Consider the following 8,767-nt stretch of genomic DNA (forward strand, 5'->3'; position numbering starts at 1 on the left):
GCCCTGGGACCGGACCGTCCTCAGGGACTCAGTAGAGACCAGAGCTAAACCTGAAGAGCAAGAGAGATAAGGATGGGGTTGGTCAAAACCAGTCCCATTTACTACAGCCCCACCCAAACCTACACACGTGTGTGTGTGTGTGTGTCTGTGTTTGTTTTGTGAGTGTGAAGTTGCATGAGTGAACACTGGATCCTTGAAACCCAAGGGTAGATCAGCAGACAGACAGTCTGTCTGTGTGTGTGTGTGTGTGTGTGTGTGTGTGTGTGTGTGCCAGGACCTTGAGAAATGACTGATGACAGATAAGCTAGTGCCCGTAGGTGCCTGTTTTGGTTGTGTCTGTGCTGTAAAAAGAGACACGAGACTTATCAAACACGAACAAGCAATACAGACACACACACATATATACTTATATACACACATAAACAAGACAAGATGAAGCCAGAGGACGTTCTTTTCTGGTGAACGTGACAGACTCTGCAGTGGAAAATGTCTCCCACAGGCACACACTTGCCTGGGAATGTCTGGCGCAGGGAAACCGGCCTGCAGGAGAATCTCCAGCTCCCTTTTCAATAGATGTTCTTCTAAATTAGAGAAGAGTCACGCAGAATCCTGCCTTTAAAATGATTTTCATGGTACTGAGGGTACCGTCTGCCCCTTCCAGAAGGCCGTTTTAGGCAATTTCGCATTTTTTACTGCAGGGAGCAACGAAGAGCATGCAGGTCGAGAGCCACTTCCTCATTCACCCAACATGACTTGACTGGAGCTGGAATTGCGTAATGTTGCAAGCTATGGCTGCCCTGGCGTGTATGTGCACATGTGTGTTGATGTGCAAGGCAAAATGTTCTTAAAACGGCACGATATCCAGGACCCAGCGAATGTATAAATGAACTCAGTTTAAGCCTCTAATGAATAAATGCCGAGCGACCTTTGAACTTTTTAATAAACCTCCGCCACGCCCCCGCTTCGACACACTGCAGAGATGTCATGCATGTTTTAAAAAGACAAGTCAAAAGTATTGACCTTTTCTCGGCTTCTCCTGACACCTGGCGGCCGGAGGCGGCATCGCAGCTTGTTCCCCGGCCAAGATGGCGGCGGGGCGCACGGAGCCGGGCGTGACGCTGGCGACAGCGTGAAACGGCGGCGTGAAAGGGTCGTCCAGTTCGTCCTTTCCGGCGTCTTTCTGCAGCGACAGCTGGGCGCTTCGTTCCCTTTTCGGCCGGATTGGTCTGTGTTACTAACCCACTGTGATTGGTCAGTTTCCGCTGACCATCAGGGATTTTTTTATGGACTCTGCCGTCAAAATAACATTAATAAAATGATTAGTTATTAATTGTTAATGCAGTTAAATATTTTTTTTTTTTTTAGAATGGACACCACGGAGCTCACACGGCTCAGCAGACAGCTAGAGAAGCTCCACGAGGACTGTGACTATGGAGACATCGTGTCCCTGCTGTCCCCCCTCGCCACGTGTCACGTGACCCTGGAGCAGCTGCAGGACACCGACATCGGCCGGGTCCTGCACCGACTCGTCAGGTCCTGCCCCAACACCGGCGTGCAGAGACACGCCAAGGCCCTGCTGTCTTGCTGGAGGAAACGTCACACGCAGCGTCTGAAGCTCAGGAGCAGCGATGACGTCACTTCCTGTCTCGTCCACGCTGGCTCAGAGTCCACGGGAGGAGCAGATGAGGAAGCTCTTCAGAAGCAGGACTCAACATCTGAAACCCACACCAGCGCCATACGGGAGAAGTGTGTGGAGCTGCTGGCGTCTGCTGTGGATCCGGAAGGTTCCGAGGAGAACCCAACCCTCGCCAGGAACATCGAGAGTCACGTTTACTCGCTGCACAAGTCGAACGTGACCAGGTACAAATCGTGCGTCCGCAGCAAGGTGGCCAACCTCCGGAACCCCAAGTGCGCCCACCTACGCCGGACCCTGCTGGCGGGGACCCTGGCACCCGAAGCCTTCGCCGCCATGTCGGCAGCGGAGATGGCGGGGCCCGAGCTGCGGCGGCTGAGGGACGTTTACACCGCGGAGGCCATCGACGAGCATCAGCTGCCCCGCGGGGTGGAGGGCACGCCCACGCGCCGGCTCCGCTGCCGCCGGTGCCGGGGCGCGGACTGCAGGGTGTCGCAGGTCTCCCGCGGGACGCTGTTTCTGCCCGCCTGGGTGCGCCAGGGCAGCCCTGACCAGGATGCCATGACCTTCGTCACCTGCTCGGCCTGCGGCCAGCAGTGGTACCAGAGTGGCTGGGTGTGTTTTTGAGCACGCCGATGCCATCAGTGGACGAACGTTTCTATGAACTTGATGCACGTGTGAGATGGTTCCTGGAGGAACCATGATGATTTCGCTGGGGCAGTGGTGACCCCGTAATCAGAAGGTTGCAGGTTCGAATCCCGATCCGCCAAGGTGCCACTGAGCAAAGCACCGTCCCCACACACTACTCCCCGGGCACCTGTCATGGCTGCCCACTGCTCACTGATGGGTTAAATGCAGAGGACAAATTTCACTGTGTGCAACGTGTGCTGTGCTGCTGTGACAATCACTTCACTTTCAGATTTGTTAAATGGTCAATGTTGTTGAGGTCGAAGTTTATTGTCATATGTACAAAGTACAGTGTACAGAGCACAATGAAATTCTTACTTGAAAATAGGGCTGCAACAACTAATCGATTAAATCGATAAAAATTGATTACTAAAAGAGCTGGCAACGAATTTCCTAATCGATTCGTTATGTTGCGTGACGCGGAGACTGTCCCTGTAACTACTGATTGTAAGTCGCTCTGGATAAGGGTGTCTGATAAATGCTGTGAATGTAAATGTTTACCCGTCATCCAGCTTGATAAGCATGACAAGTTAGCGTTAGCGCGTTAATAACAGTAGTAAAGCAGGGGTGCTATAGTTACTTAGCATTAAAAGACTAAAGACGTGTTTTTATTCACTTGCCTTTTTTGGACCATTCATTTTTCAATCTGTTGTCATGTATAGATACACTGCAAAAAAAGCTAATTTTGTCTCGTTTCCAGTCCAAATATCTAAAAAATCTTAAATCAATATTACTAGACAAGAAAAATGGCATGAGAAAATTAAGTGATGCTTAAAACTTCTGTTTGAGATTATATCTCATTAAGATTAGTTTTCTTACCCCATTGTCAGATAATTTTGCTTGTTTTAAACAATCAATCACTAAATTTGAGATGTTTTATCAGAAAACAAGACATAATTTCTTATGCTATTTCATGTGTCTAGTAAATGTATCTTGATTTAAGATTTTGTAGAGATTTGGACTGAAATCAGGACAAAACTACTAAGTTAGAAAAGCATTTTTTGCAGTGTGTGTGTGTGTCAGTGTGAGAGTTTGTGAGTGTGTGCGTCTGCGAGTGTCTGCATCTGCAGTGTAGTGTAGAGAACAAGTTCTGACATTCAAACAAATCCTGTTAAATTTTCTGATTTTTATTGTTCTTTATTTGTTTATAAATTGTTTATCGTTCTGGCAGCTCAGGTGGCACTTTATTTAAAAAAAAAAAGTATATTTGGCAGATGTAAAGCATACATGTATGTTTTTTTGTGTTAGTCAAATTTTATTTTATTTTAATTATTATTATAACAGCTGAAAGAGCAACATGTTTGTGCACTTTCTAAAGATTTTGGTTCTGTTTTTGAATAAAGGGTTGGAAATGAATGCTTTTCTTGTTTTTTTTTGTTTTGTTTTTTTTTATCCGATTCTACGATTAATAAAAAAAAAATAGTCCACAGATTAATCGATTATTAAAATAATCGTTAGACGCAGCCCTACTTGAAAACCCTCCCACGCTGACAGAACATAAAACATGATACACAGAAGACATAGAAGAATGGGGTGGTAGTAGCCTAGCGGGTAACACACTCGCCTATGAACCAGAGGACCCAGGTTCAAACCCCACTTACTACCATTGTGTCCCTGAGCAAGACACTTAACCCTGAGTGTCTCCAGGGGGGGGGACTGTCCTTGTAACTACTGACTGTAAGTCGCTCTGGATAAGGGCGTCTGGTAAATGCTGTAAATGTAAAATGTAAATGTAGAAAACAAACTGGTGCAGCGGCAATAAATAAGTCACAGGCTAAGTTGCATAATGTAAATAGGTAAGTTGCATGTAGTAAAGCGTAAGGTGACGATGCAGTATACGTTGTTTTTTGTTCCAGTATTGCACTTGTGTGAAGAATTGATTTATTACAGTTACTGAAAATGAAGTGATTGTCATTTTGAAACACAGCAGCACAGGACATGGTGACACGGTGAAATGTGTCCTCTGCATTTAACCCATCACCCTGAGTGAGCAGTGGGCAGCCATGACAGGCGCCCAGGGAGCAGTGTGTGGGGACGGTGCTTTGCTCAGTGGCACCTCAGTGGCACCTCAGTGGCACCTTGGCGGATCGGGATTCGAACCGGCAACCTTCTGATTACGGGGCCGCTTCCTTAACCGCTAGGCCACCGCTGCCCCTGTGTACTGTGTGTTGAATAGCCCGATGGCACCGGGGTAGGAACTGTCCCTCAATCGTGTGGTGCGTGTGGGGATTGTCCTGAGTAAAAAGTGAAGGTGCAGGGCGGCTGGGGTCTTGCTCTTGGTTTTCCTGAGACGGCGCGTGCTGTAAATGTCCGTCATTGCTGGGAGCGGTGTGCCCGTGGTCCTCTGAGCTGTTGTCACCGCCCCCTGCAGAGCTTTCTCGCACCAAGACGCAACTCTCCCCTTCGAGGGTGGACTCCACAGCGCACCTGTAGAAGCTGCTGAGGACGGAGGTGGATACCCCAGCCTTCTTGGTGGGCGTTTTTGGTGACCGCTGCTGTGTGTTCTGTCACCATGATTAAATGTCCCGAATGTCCTCATGCTAGTAATGTCTAATCTCGTTTCAAGATGGAAAGTGAACAGCAGATCGTCAGATACGCGTTTCATAAACTTTTCTTTTCTTATTTTTATTTCGATGACGGTAACGTATGCAAAAGTTAGTTTTTTATGATGATGATGATGATGATCCAGTAATACACAAAAAGCATTTAGTACGGTCCCGTCTCAGTTTTGCGAGATGAAAATAGTTTTAAACTCCCGTTTTGATGGTCTCGCAGCCTAATATTAATATCTGTGGTTGCTTTTCACTCTGACAAACGAGAATTTTAAATCCCAGTGAGTTTTTATTCCTGGTAGAAATAAAACCAACCCCGTTTAACCCCCTCTCCCAGCATCGATTGATTTAATGAACACATACTGGTGCAAGATAAGAAATGATCTTCATCATTATTGAACGAGCGGCATCATGTCCAGTGGAGTGAAGTCAGATCGCAGGATGTGGCTGTTCTCGTGGTGAAACCGAGGATTCCTGACGCGGTGTAGAAAGGTGCACGGAATCGTCTCTTCGCCCCGGGTCGCGACCCCTGATGCGCTTGGTGCTGTGTGAAGAATCTTCATGTTCTCGTGCCCAGCGTTCCTGAAGAATTCCGGTCCTCCCGGGATATTTCCCACTCCTCTGGAAGCCTCCAGGGTTCTAACTGCTGCAGTGTTCTCTGTGTCGCAGCAAGGTATGCTCTGGTCTGTGTGGGGACATGTGACCGTGCGTTTCTTGGCGTCCGGGTGAATGGACACGGATGCTTCAGGAAGGCCTAAAACCTTTTTAAAAGACGCCCAAAAGACTTGTGTGTCAAATAAAGTTCTCCACATTTACAGCATTTACCAGACGCCCTTGTCCAGAGCGACTTACAATCAGTAGTTATAGGGACAGTCCCCCCCCCCCCCGGAGACACTCAGGGTTAAGTGTCTTGCTCAGGGACACAATGGTAGTAAGTGGGGTTTGAACCTGGGTCTCCTGGTTCATAGGCGAGTGTGTTACCCACTAGGCCACCACCACCCCAAAGCATCATAAGGGATGTTCATTGTTCCCATGCTCAGATGTTGAGCACATGACCTTCATAATGACCTGCTTGTTTAAGGCCGCTCCGGCTTCCTGTTGGAGGGAGAGATTGGCAGGAACTCGGTGAGGAACAACTGTCACCATTTCCATCCAAATTCCCATTTTATTTAGCAGATATTTCATCAGACAAAAAAGTTAAAGGTCCACATTAAATTACGAGTTGGTTTCCATGTGAGCATGTTTCAGGCCTTAAAGGACCATAGAAACAAAGGACCATGCATCTGACGTGTTCGGAATTTTAAAATGTAGTTTGGACTGAACCGAATGTCAGTGTTCCCTTTTTTCAATGTATGGATGAAATAAATAAGTTTACCCTAGCTTATTGTTTAATGTGTTTTTTTGTCATTATAGTAGTTAAATATTACTTTTAAGCTGTCTAATTGATGCTTATTTAGGGGTGTATATATATATATATATATTTTTTTTTTACTACAATGCTACTGACAGCAGGTTTGTATTACGGCAATGCTGACAGATTCATTTAAGTTTAGCCAGTGAATGTGCCGTTCTAATAGATTTTTTTTTTCTGCCTCCATTTAGCTCGGTCACATGACATGGGCCGCGTCTCTGGGTCTGTCCGATTTCCAGACCTCTGGATCTTCTCCACGCGGCAGCGCGCACGACAGCAGCGGCCCACCGAGTTCCTGCACGTCTGTTGCCAGGTAACCGTAACCGCAACCGCGTCGCGACTTGTCCGTCTGGAGCAACTTCGTGTCCCAAACAAGACTTCTCTGGCTTAATGCGTCCCACTGGACATTACGATAGAACCAAGCTCCATCATTTACATCCAGGGCATTTACCAGAGCGCCCTACCATCAGTAGTTACAGGGACAGTCCCCCAGCAGACACTCGGGGTTACGGGTCAGTGGTGGGAAGTGGGGTTTGAACTTCTGGTTTACTGCCACCCTTCTTCTTATCCAGTGGGACTTCAACTCCAGGGAAATGGTCTTGTCTCACTACGTGGGCTTTGATGAAATGATGGACCAGAACCCAACTGAAGGGTTAATGTATGTTAGCAGGATTCCGTTGTGCACATGCCAGGGCCGTCAGGGGCCGTAATGAAATTCCTCACGTCCTCTTATCCTCCAGCCAGGGGACCTGCCGTTCCTGGACACAGTTATTCTGGGGACGGTTGAGCAACAACCACTTCGTTGTTGGACTTTTTTTCCCCCATGAGTTGAACACCTCGAGGCGTTTAGAAACATTGAGTGGTCCTTTTTATTTTGCTGCATTGCTACAGAGTCGGATTCGCAAGTTCCGTGCTTGAAAGCCGGCGTGGAGGTCACATAAAAAATGCAGGACACCCCCCCCTGTAATATGGTTTTATGATAGCCCCAAATGGCTTTTAAATCGGCCCCTACATGGATAGTAATGCTGCTCATATGCATTTGGTTGATTTGCAGTGAAATGATTTTTTCTTCTCATTCATATGTTGGGTTTGATTGGTTGCCGCTCATTTGCTCCCTGCACAGCGGACACGCACATGTAGGTGTGAATTAATGACTAGGCGTGGTTGTAGAGTTAATAAGAATAACATTTATAACAATAATCAGAAGTCCCCCCAATATCAAACTATTAGAGATTGACCAAAGATGTATGATCCTGGACATTCTTGGACGTAACGATGACGAATATCACCTCTCTTCTTCAGATGTCAATCATTTTTTACAGCATCCTTCATTCTGGTTTGCTTGGAGAAATCTGATGTCTTGGAAAAGTCTTTAACCGAGAGGTCATGTTTCCCAGGCGCCTCAGCCCCGCCATGGGCACCAAGTCGCCGCTGTTGAAGGTCATCCTGTCCTCGCTCATGAACCGCTACATCGCCAACAAGTTTGACACGCACCTGCTCCACACCATCGGCGTAGAGTTCCTCAACAAGGAGCTGGACGTGGACGGCCGCACGGTGACCCTGCAGATCTGGGACACGGCGGGCCAGGTGCGTTTCTGCAGCCTTCTACCACGGCGCCGACTGCTGCCTGCTCACCTTCGCCGTGGACGACCGCCGGAGCTTCCGGAACCTGTCCACCTGGAAGAAGGAGTTCACCTACTATGCTGATGTGCGCGACCCCGACGTCTTCCCATTCGCTGTTCTGGCCAACAAGGTGGACGTCCCCGACAGGCAGGTGTCGCCTGACCAAGGTGGTGCCGGGAGAGCGGCGGGCACCGGTACTTCGAGACGAGCGCCAAGGACGCCACCAACGTGACCGCGGCGTTCGAGGAGGCAGTGCGGCGGGTGTTCGAGGACAGGACGGGGTGGCCCTGTGGCGCGAGCGGCACTCCGGCCCCCCCTGCTGCTGAGGAGGGACACTGCACCGGCAGGAAGAGGGGACGCAGCACGACTTCCTGCTCCGGTTCACGTGGCTGCTGCTTACGTCCAGGAAGACGAAGGACAAAGAAGAGAACGCATGCGCACGCGGAACCGGTCGGGCAAGCGGTACGTACTGAGAAGAACGTGCCAAGCCGTCCTGGAAGCCCCGGGTGGGACATTTGGGACAGGACATCTATGCTGTCGCACCTTTAGTGGATATGTTACTTAGTAATGATGAATAACAGCCATGGAAATTTGTAACGTTGAAAACACGAATCTTCCTCATTTTAAAGGTTTTTTTTTCCTCTGTTTTATACTATGCAGAACAAATCCTCGCTAACACAGTTTAAATTCGATTCATGTATTTTTCTCAATGGTGCTTCTGTCCCCGTTTTTTTTTTTATTATAAACAATTATTTACAATAAAATTTGCCATATTTACACGTGTTGCCTTTAATTGCTCCAGAGCTAGATCTGGAGTAACATGTTCTGCATTTTAGAATGGAAAAGTATATTTTCAAAAAC

The 8,767-nt window shown here is 48.0% G+C and overlaps 1 protein-coding gene and 1 pseudogene across 2 annotated transcripts; both read left to right on the forward strand.

Annotated features, from left to right (window-relative positions):
* The first annotated feature begins 1,057 nt into the window (after positions 1–1,057).
* On the forward strand, positions 1,058–2,700 carry LOC114790851 (transcription elongation factor A N-terminal and central domain-containing protein-like). 2 transcript variants are annotated; one of them, XM_028981249.1, is made up of 2 exons: positions 1,058–1,251; positions 1,366–2,700. In XM_028981249.1, exon 2 carries the CDS (start codon positions 1,367–1,369, stop codon positions 2,258–2,260), a length of 894 nt encoding a protein of 297 aa, XP_028837082.1. In that variant the 5' UTR covers positions 1,058–1,251; position 1,366; the 3' UTR covers positions 2,261–2,700. The 2 variants fall into 2 exon arrangements, with proteins under 2 accessions (XP_028837082.1, XP_028837084.1); XM_028981251.1 differs by having other exon boundaries at positions 1,062–1,224.
* Positions 2,701–6,535: 3,835 nt separating this feature from the next.
* On the forward strand, positions 6,536–8,455 carry LOC114789820 (ras-related protein Rab-9A-like; annotated as a pseudogene).
* Positions 8,456–8,767: the final 312 nt, after the last annotated feature.

This window comes from Denticeps clupeoides, chromosome 5, assembly GCF_900700375.1.
Source record: "Denticeps clupeoides chromosome 5, fDenClu1.1, whole genome shotgun sequence".
Classification (NCBI taxonomy): domain Eukaryota; kingdom Metazoa; phylum Chordata; class Actinopteri; order Clupeiformes; family Denticipitidae; genus Denticeps; species Denticeps clupeoides.